Source organism: Diceros bicornis, chromosome 8 (genome assembly GCF_020826845.1).
Source record: "Diceros bicornis minor isolate mBicDic1 chromosome 8, mDicBic1.mat.cur, whole genome shotgun sequence".
Taxonomy (NCBI): Eukaryota; Metazoa; Chordata; class Mammalia; order Perissodactyla; family Rhinocerotidae; genus Diceros; species Diceros bicornis.
Window position 1 is genome coordinate 21,504,731 of NC_080747.1, and position 20,123 is coordinate 21,524,853.

The 20,123-nt window shown below is 36.6% G+C and overlaps 1 protein-coding gene across 6 annotated transcripts in view; it reads left to right on the top strand.

Annotated features, from left to right (window-relative positions):
• Nucleotides 1–524: 524 nt before the first annotated feature.
• TBC1D19 (TBC1 domain family member 19) overlaps nt 525–20,123 on the top strand; it is a 140,981-nt gene continuing 121,382 nt past the window's right edge. For 3 of the 6 annotated variants that reach the window (XM_058546836.1, XM_058546837.1, XM_058546839.1), the window contains exon 1: nt 526–734. In XM_058546836.1, the coding sequence (XP_058402819.1) occupies nt 636–734 (99 nt within the window). In that variant the 5' untranslated portion in view covers nt 526–635. Of the gene's footprint in view, nt 735–20,123 lie in introns of all 6 variants that reach the window. The other 3 variants (XM_058546840.1, XM_058546841.1, XM_058546843.1) reach the window with 2 other exon arrangements.

The window sequence follows — 20,123 nt, forward strand, 5'->3', positions numbered from 1 at the left end:
GATGAGAAGGCCTTGTCTATTTATTCCTGTCATAAAACCGCAGAGAATAAAAATAGGAGAAATGGAAATAAAATGGAGCGCTACACACAGTGCTAGGCACCCTCACAACTGTTACCTCAGCTAATCATCACATCTTGTGAACTGGGTATTATTTTAGAGACGGAAACTTGAGTTCTGAAATTTAAGCACCTCGCTCAAGTTCACACAGCTAGTTTCAGAGCCTGATAATTCTTGGGAGTAATTTGCCTTGTCATTGCCCTGTTCCTGCAGAGATTTTTAAGGCGGAAGAGGAACGATCCTTTATAATAAAACACAAAAATGCACAACTCTCTGAGTTCCCCTTGTGCATCAGAGGCGCTGTTTCAACCAGGGACTAAGCAGAAACAATGGAATGAAAAAGCTCCCACCCGCAGGTCGTCTTCCGCTGGCGGAACGCAGGTGCTGGGACTTTCACGCGCCGGGGGGAACCGGAGCGGGACGGACACACGGCCTGGCTGTTGCCTAGTAACGCGCTGGAGGAGTCCTAGCGTCATAAGGTCCCGGAGAAGTGTCAGTGGCCCCGAGTGGGGCCTCGTAGCCCGTTCTCTCCGCGCCAGCGGCCTGTCCCCGCGGCTCGGCGGGTTGGGGCAGGGGAAATGTTGCAGGAGGAGTCGGATCTGTCTCTCGTTATTGCCCAGATAGTCCAGAAGCTCAAGGGCTCCCATCTGTACGCTCAGCTGGAACGGCAGGCCTGGGTGAGTGAGGCCGAGGGGGAGGGACGGGGCCGGGCGGGCCCGCGGCGACGCCCCGTCTGCTCCGGCCCCCGCTGGCCTAAGCCGGAGCCCGCCTCTGGCCTCCGGCTCCGCTCCTGTGCGCGGAAAAACCCCCCTTCCGGGTGTGATCCCCACTTGCTCAGCCTGGCGCGGGGGGCAGTCGATTTCTAAAGAAGGGTGGGGCGCATCACGCTTCTTCAGGCCAGAGACACGCTGGGGCTATTCATTCATATCGTAGTCCTTTACAAGGTCTAATTTTTTAAGCTGCTGAAATCAGTGGAGGTAGGCTGGACCACACCTGCCCTCACTGTTTTCGTCCTGTGGGGGGGTGTGGACTCCCAGGTGCCTTTTTGCTTTCGCATCATTCTGTCACCTTCTTGCCCTCTGCCCTCCCTGCAGTGATTCCCCCTCTAGCTGTCCATCCGGCATTTATTGAATGTTTTCTAATGTGCTAGGTTCTTTGGATGCAGCGAGTCATCAGTGGATCTTTGCCCTTTTTGTGAAAGTCGTATAAATGGAATCATACAGTATGTACACTTTTGTGCCAGGTTTCTGTCATTTTGCATAATGCTGCTTTTGAGACTCGTCCATGTCGTCGGTATTTCAGTAGTTCTGTTCCTTTTTATTGCTGAGTAATATTTCATTGCTTGGATGTACTGTGATTTGTGTATCCATTCATTGGTTGCTGGGCGTTTTCCATCGTAGGGTTATGCGTTGTTTCCGGTTATAAAGATTATGAGCAAAACTGATATATACATTCTGGTATAGGTTTTTGTTTGAATATTTCTTTTCTTTTCTCTTGAATAAATACCTAGGAGTGGAATTGCTGAATTGTATGGTAAGTGTATGTTTAATTCTGTAAGAAACTGCCAGACTTTCCAAGTGGCTGTGTCGTTGTGCATTTCCACCAGCAACTATGCGAGTTCCAGTTATTCTGCATCCTTGCTAGTCCTTGATGTCAGTTTTTTATTAATTAATTTTTATTTATTAATTACACTCCTCTGGTAGGAGTGTAATGATATTCTATTATGGCTTTAATTGCATTTCCCTAATGACTAAAGATATTGACCATCTTATCATGTGTTTACATCTCTGGTGAAGTGGTCTGTTCAGAACTTTTGCTGTTAAAAAAAATTGTCTTGTTTGTTCTTTTATTGTTGAATGGTAAGTATTCTTTATAAAGTCTTTTATCAGATATACATCTTGCAAGTATTTTCTTCCTGTCTGTGGCTTGTCTTTTCATTTCTGGGTATTTCAAAGGACAAACGTTTTTAATTTTGATGACATAACATTTTTATCAATTTCTTCTTTTATGGTTTGTGCTTTTTGTGCCGTACCTAAGAATCTTTGACTAACCTAAGGTCTCAAAAGGTTTCTCTTATGTTTTGTTCTAGAAGTTTTATTGTTTTAGCTTTTACATTTAGATCTGTGATGCATTTTGAATTAATTTTTGTATATGATGCAACATAAGGCTTTTTTTTTTTGCATATGGATTTCCAGTACCATACCTATTTCTAGTCCCTATTTGTTGACAAAACTATCCTTTCTCCACTAATTTCCTTGGCACCTTTGTTGAAAATTGATTTAGTACACACACACACACACACGCACACACACACGACTATTTCTGGCTTTCTATAATGTTCCATTGATCTATTTGTCTATTACTATGCCAATACTATACTGTTTTGATTTTTGTAACTTTTGTAACTTTTCCAACTTTGTTCCTCTTTTTCAAAATTGTTTTGGTTATTCTAGGTCCTTTGCTTTTCTATATAAATTTTAGAGTCATTTTGTAAATTAGTATTAAAAAGCTTGCTGGAACTTGAATTGGGATTATGTTTAATCTAAAGATCAATTTTGGGAGAATTGACATCTTAACAATGTTGAATTTTCTGCCTCATGAACACACTTGATCTCTCTATTTATTTATATCTTTTTTATTTTCTCTTGTTAGTGTTTTATAGTTTCAGTATAGAAATCTTGCACATATTTTGTTAAGATTTTCCCCTGAGTATTTCATGGTTTTTGATGCTATCATAAATTATTTTTTTTCTCATTTCAATTTCCAATTGTTTGTTGTTAGTATAGAGTAATACAATTGACATTTGTATATTTACTATATATCCTGCAACCTTGCTAAACTTATTAGTTATAGTACCATTTTTGTAGATTGCTTAGGATTTTCCAAGTATATGTGTCATATGCAAAGAAAGACAGTTTTACTTCTTCCTTTCCAATCTGTATGCCTTTTAATTTCTTTTCCTTGCCTTGTTGCACTGGCTAGTGCCTCCAGTACAATGTTGTATAGATGCTTTTTATTAGGTTAAGGAAGCTCTTTTCTATTCTTGGTTTTCTAAAACTTCTATTATGAATGGATGTTGAATTTTGGTCAATACTTATTTTGTATCTGTAGAGATGCTCATGTGATTTTTCTTTTTAATATGTTGATATGGTGAATAATAATGATTGGTTTTGAATGTTGAATCAATTTTGCATTCCTGAAACAAATTTCTCTTGGTTATGATGCATCATCCTTTTCATATATTTCTTAATTTATTTTGCTAATATTTTGTTGAAGATTTTGTGACTATATTCATGAAAGATAGTGGTTTGTAGCTCTTTTTTTTTTTAACGTCTTTGGTTCTGACATCAGATAATACTGATCTCATTAAATTAGTTGGGAAGTATTCCATCCTCTCCTAGTTTCTGGAGTTATTGTGAAGAATTAATAGTATTTCCTCTTTCAGTGTTCGGTAGAATCTCCAGTAGAGTCATTGGGGCCTGGAGTTTTCTTTATGGGAAAATTTTTAATAAAATTTTAAACTTTTAAAATATATGTAGGGCTATTTAGGTTATCTGTTTCCTCTTGTATAAGCTTTGGTAGTTTTTATGTTTCAAGAAATTGTTGCAGTTAATCTGCATTATCAAATTTATTGGCATAAAGTTATTGATATTATTCCCTTATTTTCCTTTCAATGTCTGCAGAATTTTTAGTGATAGCCCCTCTTTCATTTCTGATATTATAATGTGTGTTTTATCTTTTTTCTTGATTAGTCTGGCTAGAGAGTTATCAATTTTATTATCTTTTCAAAGATCTATCTCTTGTTTTCCTTGATTTTCTTTATTATTTTTCTGTTTTCAATCTCTCTGATTTTATTCTTTATTACTTCCCTCTGCTTGCTTTGAATTTAATTTACATTTTTTTCTAGTCACTTAGGTGGAAATTTAGATTATTGATTTGAGACTTTTATTCTCTTCTAATATAAAGCTACAATTTTCCTCTATGTACTGCTTTAGCTGGGTCCCATGAATTCTGACATATTCTATTGTCATTTTCACCCAATTCAAAATTTAAGATAATTTCTCCTGTGACTTTATCATTGACCTATGACTTATTTAGAAATATGTTGTTTAGTTTTCAAACTTTGGGGGATTTTACTGATACCTTTCTCTGATTGATTTCTAGTTCATTTCCATTATGGTCAGAAACATTATTTGTATAATTTCAATTCTTTTAAATTTGTTGAACTTTGTTTTATGGCTCAGAATAAATTCTATCTTGTTGAATGTTCACTGTGCACTTGAAAAGCATGAACATTCTGCTATTGCTGCTTTATAAATGTTAATTAAGTCACGTAGATTGATAGTTTTGTGTAATTGTTCTCTATCTTTACTGACTGTGGAGGCTTCAGTCCATACAGCCAGGAGTCAAGCTAGGTTTGAGTTCTGTTATTACTGTCGTTAGCTTCAGCATACCACAGACCTCAAATTCAGTGAGCTGCTGTGATTTTTTGCTTAGAATGGGTCCTGGGGTACTGAGGGGTCTTCTCACTGTTTCTGCTACATCCTCAGCCTTCATCAGTCTCTGCCTGCTGTGGGAAGTCTCTCTTCATGCTCTTTTCCTTCCCTCAGTGTAGTCCGGTGTTTGTTACTCAGTCCCAAGCTCATGGTAGGTGCAGGAGTTCTCTTTTCTCCTCCTCCCATCTCAGTCCATGTGCCTTGGGGTGAGTCTTGCTCAGTGTTCCGTCCTCTTCTCGCTTTTGCAGACAAACTGCCTTGTATCTGTGGCAGTTATTGGGTGAAGGAGAGATTGCTGCCTTTCCACTAGTGCTGGTTTACCTCTGCTTTGCACTGGTGTAGGATCCTGGGCCCAAGAGAGTTTTCTTACTTTCTCATGAGGAAGAGGGTTTTTGCATCTGTCTCATCCCCAGAAGCAATGAATTATTGCCTTGTCTTCAGAGTGGGATGGTTTCTGAACCCTCCCCCAGAGGTTTAAGGCCTTTTCCTCACGTGAGAGTTCGGGCAAGGTGGCATGATTTTATGCTTGTCCTGCAGTGGCCTATCCTTTTTGCATACCTGTGCCACAGAAAGGCGCTCTCTGCAGTTCCCTGCTCTGCCCCTAGTCTTTTGTGTGGGCACTTGGTGGAGACCCATGGAAAAGAGCATGTAAGTGAGTTTGAATTACCCTCGTGTTTTGAGCTCCCGGTTATTCTAAACTGTTATGCTAGCCCACATCTAGTTTATAACAGTTAAAATTTTAGCTGATTTCTTCTTACTCACTCGTATGATAGCTTCCGTTACCTCCTGTGCTCTGCCAAAGGTAAAATAGTTTGAAGTCCCATTTCTGCTTGGAGAGGCTTGTTACTCTTTGGAATTTAGTTCACTTGATTGTCTTACAACTTCAGTTTTCTGATGGGTTCAAATGTTATGAGTTTGTAGATTATACCACTTTTCCTCATTGGTAGGCTGGGAATGTCATTTCTTGTACTGGTTTTCCACGTCCTGTGCACTAGCAGAACTCCAAAAATAAGTGTTCAAGGATTGCATCTATGTCCGTGAGAAAGATTGGTCTGTTATTTTCCTTTCTTGTAATGTCTTTGACAAGTTTTATATCAAGGTTATGCTGGCCTGATAAAATGAGTAGGGAAGTGTTCCTTCCATTTTTATTTTCTATTGCTGCAAGAGTTTTATGAGATTGTGTATTTCTTTCTTAAATGTTTGGAAGAATTCTCCAATGAAGCCTGTGTCTCAGATTTTCTTTTGGGAAGGTTTTGTTTTTAAATTAGTAGACTTATTTATTGGAATAGTTTTAGGTTTACAGAAAAATTGAGCAAAAGGTACAGAGTTCCCATACATCCCCTCTCTCTTTGTGCACAGTTTCTCCTATTATTAATATCTTGCATAGTGTGGAACATTTGTTACAATTGATGATCCAATATTGACACATTATAATTAAATAAAGCCCATAGTTTACATCAGGGTTCACTCTTTGTGTTGTAGAGTTCTATGGGTTTTGACAAATGTATAATGTCACGTATCCAGTATTCTAGTACAGTACAGTTTCACTGTCCTAAAAATCTTCTGTGTTCCCCCTTCTTATCCCTCCCTCCACTCCTCCCAAGCCCCTGGCAACCAATGATTTTTTTTACCATCACTATAGCTTTGCCTTTAAGAATGTCATATAGTTGGAATCATACAGTATGTAGCCTTTTCAAACTGGCTTCTTTCACTCAGCAATATGCATATGTTCCGCTATGTCTCTTTGTAGCTTGATAGCTTTTTTTTTCTGAATAATATTTTATTGTGTGGATGTATCACAGTTTTTTTGTACATTCACCTATTGAAGGACATCTTGGTTGCTTCCAGGTTTTGGCAGTTAGGAATAAAACTGCTACAAACATTCCTGTGTAGATTTTTGTATTGATATAAGTTTTCAGATCATTTGGGTAAATACCAAGGAACATGATTGCTGGATTGTATGGTAAAATGATGATTAACTTTGTTAGAAACTGACAACTTTCCTCCAATGTGGCTGTACCATTTTGCATTCCCACCAGCAATAAATGAGAGTTCCTGTTGCTCCACATCCTCGTCAACATTTGGTGTTACCAGTGTTTTAGATTTTAGCCATTCTAATATGTATGTTGTGATATTTCACTGTTGTTTTAATTTGCAATTCCCTAATGATATTATTATCTTGAGCATCTTTTCATATGTTTATTTGCTATCTGTATGTCTTTGGTGAGGTGTCTGTTCAGATCTTTTGCCCAGTTTTTAATTGCGTGTTTTCTTATTGAGTTTTAAGAGTCTGTTATATATTTTGGGTACAAGTCATTTATCAGTTATGTATTTTGCAAATATTTTCTCCCAATCTATAGCTAGTCTTTTCATTCTCTTAACAGTATCTTTCTCAGAGAAGTTTTAAAGTTTAATGAAGTCCAACTTACCAATTTTTTCTTTTATCGATCGTGCTTTTGGTGTTGTGTCTAAAAATTAATCACCAAACCCAAGGGCACTTAGATTTTCTCCTATGTTGTCTTTTAGAAGTCTTATAGTTCTGGGTTTTACACTTAGGTCTCTGATCCATTTTGAGTTAATTTTTGTGAGCGATATGAAGTCTGTGTCTAGATTTTTTTTTGCATGTGGTTGTCCAGTTTTTCTAGTTCAATTTGTTGAAAAGATATCTTTGCTCCATTGAATTGCCTTTGCTCCTTTGTCAAAGATCAGTAGAGTATATTTGTGTTGGTATTTCTGGGTCTCTATTCTATTCCATTGCCCTTTCACCATTACCACACTGTCTTGATTTCTGTAGCCTTATAATAAGTTAAAAGTTGGGTGGTGTGAGTCCTCCAACTTTGTTGTTCTTCTTCAATATTGTGTTGGCAAGATTTTCAATAACAAATTCAATTTTACTAGATAGAGGAGTTATTCAGATTTTCTATTCCTTCTATTGCCAGTTTTGATAAGTTGTGTTTTTCAAGGAATTTGTTCATTTCATTTAAATGATCTAAATCATTGGCCTAAAGTTGTTGATAATAAACTTTTATTTCTTTTTAATGTCTGAAAAGTCTATTACAATTTCTGATAATGGTAATTTGTGTATGTTGGAACAATTTTGCTAGGGGTTTATCAGTTTTATTAATCATCATCAAAAAAACAGTTTTGGCTTTGCTGATTTTCTCTTCATTTTGGCTCATAGCTTTATTATTAATTTCCTCCTTCCTTTGGGATTGATTTGCTTTTTTTTTTTTTAGTTTCTTCAGATGGAAGCTTACATCAGATTTGAAGCTTTCTTTTCTAAAATATGCTTTTGAGGCTATAATTTCCCCCTAAGCACTAGTTTAATTGCATCCCACAGTTTTAATGAGTCATATTTTCATTATCCTTTTGTTCAAAATATTTCGTAATATTTTTTGTGATTTTTTAAATTTAATCCAAGAGTTATCCTGAAGTATACTGCTTAATTTCCAAGCAGTCGAGATATTCTTTTTATATTTTTGTTATTGATTTCCAGCTTAATTTCAGTGTTGTCAGAGAACATTCTTTGGCTGATGAAATATTTTAAAATTTGTTGAAGCTTGCTTTGTAACCCAGTATATAGTCAATTTTGCTGAATGTTCCATGTGCACTTGTAAAGAATGTGTATACTGTCAGTGTTTGGTCAAGTTACCTCTATTTGTCACTGAGGTCCAGTTGTTCATTATGCTGTTCAGCTCTTCTATAATCTTACTGATTTTTTTCTGCTTGTTTTATCAGCTATTGAAAGAAATGTGTTAAAATCTCCTACCATGAGTATATATTTGTCTATTTCTTTTAATTCTCTCAATTTTTTGCTTTGTATATTCTAAGGCTATTTTATTGGTTGTAAACAGATTTATATTGTGATATTTTCCTGATGGATTAACCTCTTAATCATTATGAAATGTCCCTCTTTATCTCTAATAAGGTTCTTGCCTTAAACTTTGTTTTGTCTGGTGTTGGTATAGCGACACCAGCTTTCTTTGGTTAGGAGTTGCATGGTATGACTTTTTCCTTCCTTTTATTTTCACCCTTTCTGTGACTGTTTTTAAGGTGTTTCTTGAAAGCATGAGCATCATACAGTTGTTTTTAAAATCCAGTCTGACAATCGTAGTCTTTTAATTGTATTATTTAGTCTATTTACATTTAAGGAATTTACTGATATGTTTGCTTTCATATTTCTGGTCTTAATATTTGTTTTTTTGTTTGGTCCATTTGTTTCATATTCTGTTTTCTCTCTTTTCTTGCATTCTTTTGGATTATTCAAATATTTTTATTATTCTATTTTCTTCTCTATTATTGTGATAGTTACACATTGTTTTACTGTTCTTTAAGTAGCTACCCTAGAGGGTGCAGCATTTATTCTTGATTAATTATAGTCATAAATTATTATTTTTACTATTTCTCTGTAATGTAATGCTAGTACGTGGAACACCTTACTCAGTTACACCTCTTTCCTTTTGTGTTATTTTTGTCATGCATTTTATGTATATTTTAAATCCCAGAAGACATTGCTATTATTGTTTTGTATCATCAATATTCAGTCAATGTTTACTCATTTTTAACCACATTTTTATCCTTTTTGTTCCTTGTCATTCCCTTCTACATTTCCATATTTACCCTGGGATTATTTTTCTTCTATAATAAGAACTCTTTTTAGTATTTCTTTTAGTGCAAATTTCCTGGTGACAGATTCTTCAGTTTTATTTGTCTGATGATGTTTTTATTTCATCTTGATTTTTGAAGGATTTTTTTTCTGCATAAAGATTTCAAAGCTGGCAGTAATTTTTTTCAGCGTTTTAGGACATTTCATTGTCTTTCGGCCTCTTTGTTTTCTGTTGTGAAGTCAGCCATCAGTCCTTTTGTTGAATACATGTCCCCCACCCTCACCCTGGCTGCTTTTAACTTTTTCTTTCTGTCTTTGATTTTCAGCAGTTTTGTTAAGACGTACCTTATTATTGTTTGTGTTATTATTATTATTTAATTTATTCTGGTTTGAGTTTGTGGGGCTTCTTAAATCTGGGGTTGATATCTTTCACTAGTTTTGGAAAATTCTTGGCCATTATCTGTTCAAATATTTATTCTGCCACATTTTTCTCTCTCCACTCTTTCTGAGACTTCAATTTTTAGGCATTAGACTTTTCTCTGAGTCCCACTTACTTCTAATACTCTTTTTCTTTATTTTCCATTATTTTTTTCCTCTGTACTTCAGTTTTCTATTGACCTTCTTCCAATTTACTAATCCTGTTTTATGCTATTTCATATCTCCTGGTAAATTCATCTAATGAGCTCTTATTAACATAATGTATTTTTCAGTTCTGAAATTTCCAGATGGTTCTTTTTTATGGATTCTAATTCTCAGGTAAAATTATCTGCTTTTCATCTGTTTTGTCCATTTTTTCTGTCTTTTTAAAAATATATATGTAAGTCATAATTATTTTAAAATCCTTGTTAGTTAACACCAATATTGGGATCACACGTGGATCTTTGTTTATGGTGTTATTTTTTCTTAGCTTTTGGTTATCTGATTTTGTCTGTTTACATGCCTAGTAAATTTTTATTTAATGCCAGACATTGTGTCTGAAAAACTGTATAGGTTTTCTGTCCGTTTCTCTTTCTCTTCTCCTCCTGGGACCCCCATAATGCGAATGTTAGTGTGCCTAATGCTGTCCTGGGGTCCTTTACGCTATCCTCATTTTTTTAAATTCTGTTTTCTTTTTTCTGTTCCAATTGGGTGATTTCCACTACCCTCTCTTCCAGATCACTCATCTGTTCTTCTGCATCATGTAAGCTGCTGTTGATTTCTTCTACTGTATTTTTCATTTCAGTTATTGTATTCTTCAGTTCTGATTGGTTCTCTTTTATATTTTCTATCTCTTTGTTGAAGTTTTCATTGCATTCATCCATTCTTTTTCCAAGTTTGGTAAGTATCTTTATGACCGTTACTTTGAACTCTTTATCTGGTAGATTGCTTATCTCCATTTTGTTTGGTTCCTTTTCTGAGGTTTTAGCTTGTTCTTTCATTTAAACATTCTTTCATTTAAACATATTTCTCTGTCTCTTCATTTTGCCTAACTCTCTGTGTTCGTTTCTATGTATTAGGTAGATCAGCTACATCTCCTGGTCTTGAAGGGGTGGCCTTATGTAGAAGGTGTCCTGTGGGGCCTAGTAGCACAATACCCCCTGGTCACCAGAGCCAGGATCTCCAGGTTTGTCCCCTGTGTAGGCTGCGTGTGTCCTGTTGTGGCTGGGCCACAATTGCCGTGGGCGCGCTGGTGTGTGGGGCTTGCGCTCTGGGGCCGAGCTGCTTTGGAGGGGCGCCGGCCAGGGCGAGTCTACAGGAGAACACTGGGGTGGGCAAGCGGTGCTAGCAAGGTAAATGGAGAGTGTTAGGAATGCTACCCGCCAGGTAGGTAGAAGGAGAGCCAAAAAAAAAAAAAAAAAAAAAATGCTGCTGGGGAGTGCTGTCATCCCCAGAGGAAGTTCCGGCAGGTCCCTGCCCCTCCAGCACATGCCCTAAAGTTTAAGTCGATGAATCTCCTTCATGTATAACCCAGGCTCTTTTCAAACTGCTGCCTCTGTGCCGGGACTCCAGTGAGTTTGTGTGGGCGCCCTTTAAGGAGGAAGTCTGGGTTTCCCGTAGCCCTCCGGCTCTCCCAGACATAAGCCCCGCTGCTTTCAAGGCCAGAAGTTATGAGGGCTCCTCTTCCTGGTGCGTGTCCCCTGGGCTGGGGATCCCGAAGTGGGGCTCGGGCCCCTCGCTTGTCCAGCAGGACGTCTGTGCCTGTGATGTCCCTTCCGCTGTGTGTCCCTGCACCGGGGCTGTGGGTCCTGATTAGACCGCATCTCCACGCCTCATACCCGTCTGGACGTGGCTTTTTTTGTCCTTAGTTGTGGAAAATCTGTTCTGCTAGTCTTCAGGTCGTCCTCAGTGACAGTTGTTCTGCATGTGGTTCTGATGTGTCTGGGGAGGAGGCGATGGAGGATCATCCTACTCTGCCATCTTGATCTAACGCGATAATATACGGCTAAAACTGGCTATTTGTCACATGCCTGTTAAAAATTTAATCAGGAGAGCCTTTTCCTGCCACCAGCATTTTCTGTACTGCCTCCATTTTCTCTGTTTGAGTATACTCAGAAAGTGCTGGAACAGTGTTGGCCCAGCTTAATTAGAAAAATAAAATCACACAGGATATTTCAAAGCCAAATATAAATGATTTTTAGATTTTTTCCCTTGCTGCTAACGCTTCTCCTTTAGTATTATAATTAAACATTTACTGTATTTTAATGTATCCTTTAATATATTGAAGTTTAATTATTTAAGATCTTAGTGTGATAACATGGAATTTTATATTGGTTATGTTTTTGATTTCTGAGTTTTCCTGAGTTACTTTGTTATGAAGTCAACCTGCATCTTAAAGTTGAATTTGCTTACTCACTCTCTGGGTACTAGAGTGATAGCCTAATTCCAAATTTGATGTCTAGCACCAGATCAGCGTTGTTATTTTGTATCATGCATTATTTGTATTTAAAATGGATATTGTGTAAAACCTCAAATGTTGTTTCCATTCCATTAAGTGTTTAATAAGTCTTGTTGCTCCGATTGCTATTATAAATAATAGATTTGTGAAAGGAAGGAACCTGAAAGAAGATAGGCTTTGGAGAGAGAAGGAATAATGTAACTGATTGGATGTTGTCCTAAGTCTAGAACCCCAGAGCATCTCAATGCCAGTGTCCCTTACAAAAAACTTATGACGTTATATCTCAAATATTGTTTTTTATTCAGCATTAACAGAAATATGTACTATGTATAGAGAATTTAGAGATCATAAAAAGGAGAAAAGAAACTGAAATTCATTTATTATTTATTTTAGGGAAATGAAATTAAATGTATTTAATTAAATAGATTTTTTTTGTGTATGTGAGGAAGATCAGCCCTGAGCTAACATCCATGCTAATCCTCCTCTTTTTGCTGAGGAAGACTGGCTCTGAGCTAACATCTAAATAGATTTTAATTAAATATATTTTATATAAGGCATGGATGGATAGAGTATATATTGGTAGTCAAAGGCCTATGCCATAATTAGAGCTTACTATCTTCTGTCTTTTTTTTCTCTCTAGGGTGGGATTTGACATATACTAGGGGAAGCTCTGGGTTGGACTACTGCAGTTGATATATAAATTAATAATTCAGGGACTCTGATTGTGTTTGCTGTGAACTAGGGAGTGGTATCATTCTTACCCATATCTACATTGGCTACTGTTGTGTCCTTTAATCCTGGAAAGTAAGACAGTGAAGAAGTGAATTATGGTGTTCAGGATTTCAAAAAAAGGAACCTCTTGTCTCCACAGAATTTATGTACTTGAGGGATCAGATAACTATTAAAATGTGGATTTGCTTTGTGTAAGTATAGCTATTCATGTTTTATTTCAAGACTGAATTGCTTAGAGGAGGTTCTTGAATTAGGTGAGGCCAAGTTGAAATGACAGGGAAAAGATCAGTTACTAAATGTGAACTGTAGTCTGTTTCAGGCCTAAAGTACATTATGAAAGAGGCTAGGAAGTAAAGATGTGGAGTAAGGGGGATAAGACAGCTAGTGCTGGCAGAGAAGTAGGTCAGCTTGGGGACACCAGCAAAAGAAAGCCAGTGAGGGATCCATCCTCAGGTGAGAGAAACTAGAGCAGACCTCAAATTATACAACACAGACTGAGTATAAGGCACAGTCAGCTTGCACAGAGCCAGAATTTCCAACATGAAACTAAAACTCATTCCTGTCTACAATGCATGTCCACTGGGACTACTAGGATTACGGAAACAAATCTGGTCTATAGTTTTAGAAAGAACCAAAAGTGTTAGGAGGAAATGGGAATACCCAATTTAGCCTTTTAATTGAGCCTCTCTTCTGTGGCGGTGATGGGCTCTTGAGAGAAAGCAGACAAAGTCCAAAACAATTATGTTAGTGATAAGAAAGTTTGAAGATTAATGTGGGAAATAGCATTTTATTCCTTTTTATCACATTTCTCTCTTAGCATATTGTTTATGTCCTTCATTGTGAGTTCCTCAAGAGTAAGAGAGCACTGTGTCTTGTTTTTCTTTTTATATCCAGCAACTGGCACATAGGAAGTGTTCAATTAGTTATTGAAAGAAGAATGTAAATCAATAGGCATATACTAGGGTATAAATATAATACTGAAAGGAAACGGCTGAGGATGGAGAAGGCTCGGATGGCACTCAGGGTGGGAAGATGGGAGTGAATTCCCAATGTAGGAACAGCGAGAAGGCTAATAAGCAGGTTTCTGTTGTAGTGCACTTCTGGAGAGATAAGATTAGATAGGTTGGGTGGGACTAGATTTTTAGAGGATGGTAAATACCAGAATGAATTTGCCTTTGTTCCATAGGCAGTGAAGGGGTTATCGAGGTATAGGCAGTCCCTGATTTACCATGGTTTGGCTTACCATTTTTTGACTTTATGATAGTGTGAAAGTGATACACATTTAGTAGAAACTATACTTCGAATTTTGAATTTTGATCTTTTCCCAGGCTAGTGCCATGTGGTACAACACTCTCTCATGATGCTGGGCAGCGACAGCAAGCCGAAGCTCCCAGTCAGCCACGTGATCACGAGAGTAAACAACCAATATACTTACAGCCATCCTGTACCCAACCAACCATTCTGTTTTTCACTTTTAGTACAGCATTCAAAAAATTACATGAGATATTCAACACTTTATTATAAAATAGGCTTTGTGTTAGATGATTTTGCCCAACTGTAGGCTAATGTAAGTGTTCTGAGGCACGTTTAAGGTAGGCTAGGCTAAGCTATGATGTTTGCTAGGTTAGGTGTATTAAATGCATTTTTGACTTATGATATTTTCAATTTACAGTGGGTTTGTTGGGCTTTAACCACATTGTAAGTCAAGGAAGATCTGTATTATGAGGAGGGTGAAGACATGAGGGTGGTTTTTAGGAACGTTAATCTGGCACTGGTGAGCAGGATGGATAGGAATAGGGGAGAGTGTTCCAGCTTCATCCTCCACTGTATTCCTGCCTACATTCTATTGGAACTTTTGCTGTTCCACACACTGACAGTGCACAAGACCATGGCCATGCCTTTGCTCAGTCTGTCCACTCAGCCTATACTCCTTTGCTCCCCTTTTCCAGGTTTTTCAATTAGAATTAATTGTTCCTTTCTCTGCAGATGATGCCTCTGTTGTAACATTTTTTTCTTTCTTAGAGTGGCGTTAGTTTTTTATTGGCTTTCTTCCTTTCTGGGCTAAAAATTCCAGAGAGCAAGGACAGTGTCTTATTCATCATGTGTTTCCCATGGGGGTTTTGCAGGTGTGGGTCTAAGGAATCTTTTGTGCATATGCACTCATTGAAAATGTGTTTGTGGAGTTCTTACTATGTGGTAGCTGTTGGGCTGGATCTTGGGGTACAGAGGTGAAAGATACTTGCCCTCAAAGAGCCTATAGTCTAGTGCAGTGGTTCTCAAAGTATGGTCTGTGAACCCCTGGTGCTCTCTAAGACCCTTTCAGGTCAAAACTATTTTATATAATGTAAAGACCTTTTTGTTTTTTTAAATTCATTATGCTGACTTTTGCACCGATGGTACAAAAGCAATGATGATGGGTTTACCTGCTGGTATCTTGGCACAACTATGGAAACCGGTATCAAACTGTACTAGTAGTCATTGTATTCTTCACCACCACGCATTCACATTAGGAAAAAAAAGCCAGTTTCACTTGAGTGTCCTTGATGAAACAGTAAACAGTTATTAATTTTATTAAATCTCGTTCTTGAATACATATCTTTTTAATATTCTGTTTGAAGAAATGGAAAGTATGCATAAGGCACTTCTGCTGTATATTGAAATAAGATGATTATCTAGAGGAAAAGCACTCCTACGATTGAGTTACAAGCTGAACTGCCTTTTTTTTTTTTTGAATAAAACACCATTTTTACTTGAAAGAGCAATTGACAACCTATTGGTATTCAGACTTGGGTATCTGGCAGATACTTTCTCTAAAATAAGCAAAGTGAGCCTATCACTGCAAGGAAAACAATTATGTGTTGCCAAAGATAAAATTCAAGCTTTAAATAAAAATTAGATTCTGGAAAACTTGTGTCCACCACTGTGGACTTGGTGGCTTCCCAATACTTAAAGACTGTTCTGATGATATTGATGGTGATGTTAGTGAATGTTACTTTTTGATATTGTTTAATGAAATATGTCCACTGCATCACTTAATCAACATATTTGAAATGATCAGAGCATAATGTCACAAAATCATGTATAGATAGAAGATTGATTCCAAGTGCAAGGCAGATGGATACATGTTTATGTAATAAAGTATGAAAAGTTTATTGATGTTCAGATTCCACATTACAGCTAATCTTTAGGAAACTACTAGTTGTCAAATATTGGTATACTATCAAAGGAAAATATCTACAATGTCTGAAAAGGATAGTAAAATACCCTTCCCTTTTCCAGTTACATATCTGTGTGACACTGTTTTTCTTCATGTGCACCAATCAAAACAACATCATGCCACAGATGTAATATCACAGCAGATCGAAAATCCAGCTGTCTTCTGTTAAGCCAAATATCAAAGAGATTTGCAAAAATGTAAAGCAATGCCTCTTATTTTTCACTAATTTTTGTTTCTGAAAATACAGTTCTTTTAGATAAAAATATTTAGGTTAATATGTAATGGGTTTATATTGTTGTTTTTAAATGAATTAATAAATAATTTTTATTATGGTAAAATAAACATAAAATGTACCATTTAAACCATTTTTAAGTGTACAGTTCAGTGGCATTAAGATTTTTTTTATTCATTTATTTATTTATTGCAGTAACAGTGGTTTGTAACATTATGTAAATTTCAAGTGTACATCATTATATTTCGATTTCTGTGTAGATTACATCATGTACACCACCCAAAGGCTAGTTACAATTCATCACCACACACATGTGGCTAATCACTCCTTTCTCCTTCCTCCCTCCCTGCTTCCCCTCTGGTGACCACCAATCCAATCTCTGTCTCTTTGTGATTGTTTGTTGTTGTTTTTATCTTCTACTTATGAGTAAGATCATACGGTATTTGACTTTCTCCCTCTGAATTATTTTGCTTAGCATAATACCCTCAAGGTCCATCCATGTTGTCACAGATGGTGGATTTCATCATTTCCTATGGCTGAGTAGTATTCCATTGTGTATATATACCACGTCTTCTTTATCTGTTCATCCCTTGATGGGCACCTAGGTTGCTTCCAAGTCTTGGCTATTGTGAATAATGCTGCAGTGAACATAGGTGTGTGTGTATCTTTACGCATTGGTGTTTTCATGTTCTTTGGGTAAATACCCAGCAGTGGAATAGCTGGATCATATGGTTCTATTCTTACTTTTTTGGGGAATCTCCATACTGTTTTCTATAGTGGCTGCACCAATTTGCACTCCCACCAGCAGTATATGAGTATTCCTTTCTCTCTACATTTTCTCCACCACTTGTTGTTTCCTGTCTTATTAATTATAGCCATTCTGACAGGAGTGAGGTGATATCTTATTGTAGTTTTGATTTGCATTTCCCTCATAGTTACTGATGTTGAACATCTTTTCATGTGCCTGTTGGCCATCTGTATATCTTCTTTGGAGAAATGTCTGTTCAGGTCTTTTGCCCCTTTTTTAATTGGGTTGTTAGTTTTTTTTGTTGTTGAGATGTATGAGTTCTTTATATATTTTGTATGTTAACCCCTTATCAGATATATGGTTTGCAAATATCTTCTCCCAGTTGTTAGGTTGTCTTTTCATTTTGTTGATGGTTTCCTTTGCTGTGCAGAGGCTTTTTAGTTTGATGTAGTCCCATATGTTTATTTTTTCTATTGTTTCCCTTGCCCGATCAGACATGGTACTTGAAAATATGCTGCTAAGACCGATGTCGAAGAGCGTACTGCCTATGTTTTCTTCTAGAAGTTTCATGGTTTCAGGTCTTACATGCAAGTCTTTAATCCATTTGGAGTTAATTTTTGTGTATGGTGTAAGACAATGGTCTACTTTCATTCCTTTCAGTGTGGCTGTCCAGTTTCCCCAACACCATTTGTTGAAGAGACTTTCCTTTCTCCATTGTTTGTTCTTGGCTCCCTTGTTGAAAATTAGCTGTCCATAGATGTGTGGGTTTATTTCTGGGCTCTTGATTCTGTTCCATTGATCTGTGTGTCTATTTTTGTGCCAGTACCATGCTGTTTTGGTTACTTAGCTTTGTAGTACATTTTGAAATCAGGGAATGTGATAACTCCAGCTTTGTTCTTTTTTTCTCAGGATTTCTTTGGCTGTTCAGAGTCTTTTGTTGTTCCATATAAAGTTTAGGATTCTTTGTTCTATTTCTGTGAAAAATGTTGGAACATTGATAGGGATTGCATTGAATCTATAGATTGCTTTAGGAAATATGGACATCTTAACTATGTTAATTCTTCCAATCCAAGAACACAGACTATCTTTCCATTTCTTTGTGTCTTCTTCAGTTTCTTTCAACAATGTTTTATAGTTTTCAGTGTACAGATCTTTCACCTCTTTGGTTAAGTTTATTCCTAGGTATTTTATTCTTTTTGTTGCAATTGTAAATGGGTTTGTGTTCTTAATTTCTCTTTCTGCTACTTCATTTGTTCGTGTATAGAAAGGCAACTGATTTTTGTATGTTGATTTTGTATCCTGCAACTTTACCGTATTCATTTATTATTTCTAAAAGTTTTTTGGTGGATTCTTTAGAGTTTTCTATATATAAAATCATGTCATCTGCAAATAATGACAGTTTCGCTTCTTCCTTTCCAGTTTGGATCCTTTTTATGTCTTTTTCTTGCCTGATTGCTCTGGCTAGGACTTCCAATACTATGTTAAATAGGAGTGGTGAGAGTGGGCATCCTTGTCTGGTTCCTGTTCTTAAAGGGATAGTTTTCAGGTTTTCTCCATTGAGAATGATATTAGCTCCGGGTTTGTCATATATGGCCTTTATTATGTTGAGGTGCTTTCCTTCTATACCCATTTTATTCAGAGTTTTTATCATAAATTGATACTGTATCTTGTCAAATGCTTTCTCTGCATCTGTTGAGATGATCATGTGATTTTTATTCTTCATTTTGTTAATGTGGTGTATCACATTGATTGATTTGCAGATGTTGAACCATCCCTGTATCCCTGGAATAAATCCCACTTGATCATGGTGTATGATCTTTTTAATGTATTGTTGTATTTGATTTGCTAGTATTTTGTTGAGGATTTTTGCATCAATGTTCATCAGTGGTATTGGCCTGTGATTTTCTTTTTTTTGTGTTGTCTTTGTCTGGTTTTGGTATCAGGGTAATGTTTGCATTGTAGAATGCAATCCCCTCCCCTTCAATTTTTTGGAAGAGTGTGAGAAGGATAGGTGTTAAGTCTTCTTTGAATGTTTGGTAGAATTCACCAGGGAAGCCGTCTGGTCCTGGACTTTTATTTTTTGGAAGGTTTTTCATCACTGTTTCAATCTCTTTATTGGTGATTGGTCTACTCAAATTCTCTATTTCTTCTTGTTTCAGTTTTGGAAGGTTGTGTGATTCTAAGAATTTATCCCTTTCGTCTAGATTATCCAATTTCTTGGCATATAGCTTTTCATAGTATTCTCTTATAATCTTTTGCATTTCTGAGGTGACCATTGTAATTTCTCCTTTTGCGTTTCTAATTTTATTTATTTGAGCCTTCTCTCTTTTTTTTCTTGGTGAGTCTAGCTAAACGTTTGTCAATTTTGTTTATCTTTTCCAAGAACCAGCTCTTGGTTTCATTGATTTTTTTCTATTTTTTTTTTTTTTTTTAGTCTCTATTTCATTTATTTCTGCTCTGATTTTTATTATTTCCTTCCCTCTACTGATTTTGGGCTTTGTTCTTCTTTTTCCATTTCCTTTAGGTGCACTGTTAAGATTGTTTATTTGAGGTTTTTCTTGTTTGTTGAGGTAGGCCTGTATTGCTATAAACTTCCCTCTTAGAACCACTTTTGCTTTATCCCATAAAGTTTGGCATGTCGTATTTCCATTTTCATTTGTCTCCAGGCATTTTTTTATTTCTCCTTTGATTTCTTCCTTCATTCAATTATTGCTCAGTAGCATTTTGTTTAATCTCCACATATTTGGGGCTTTTCTGATTTTCTTCTTGTAGTTTTTTTCTAGTTTCATACCACTGTAGTCAGAGAAGACGGTTGGTGTTATTTCATCCTTCTTAAATTTATGTAGACTTGTTTTGTGGCCTAATATGTGATCAATCCTGGAGAATGTTCCATGTGCATTTGAAAAGAAGCTGTATTCTGTGGTTTTTGGCTGGAATGTTCTATATAGATCTACTAAGTCCATCCTGTCTAATAGGTCGTTTAAGGCCAATGTTTCCTTATTGATTTTCTGTTTGGATGATCTATCCATTGGTGTAAGTGGGGTGTTAAATTCCCCTACTATTATTGTGTTACTGTATATTTCTCCTTTTATGTCTGTTAATAATTGCTTTATATATTTAGGTGCTCCTATGGTGGGTGCATAGATATTTACAAGTGTTG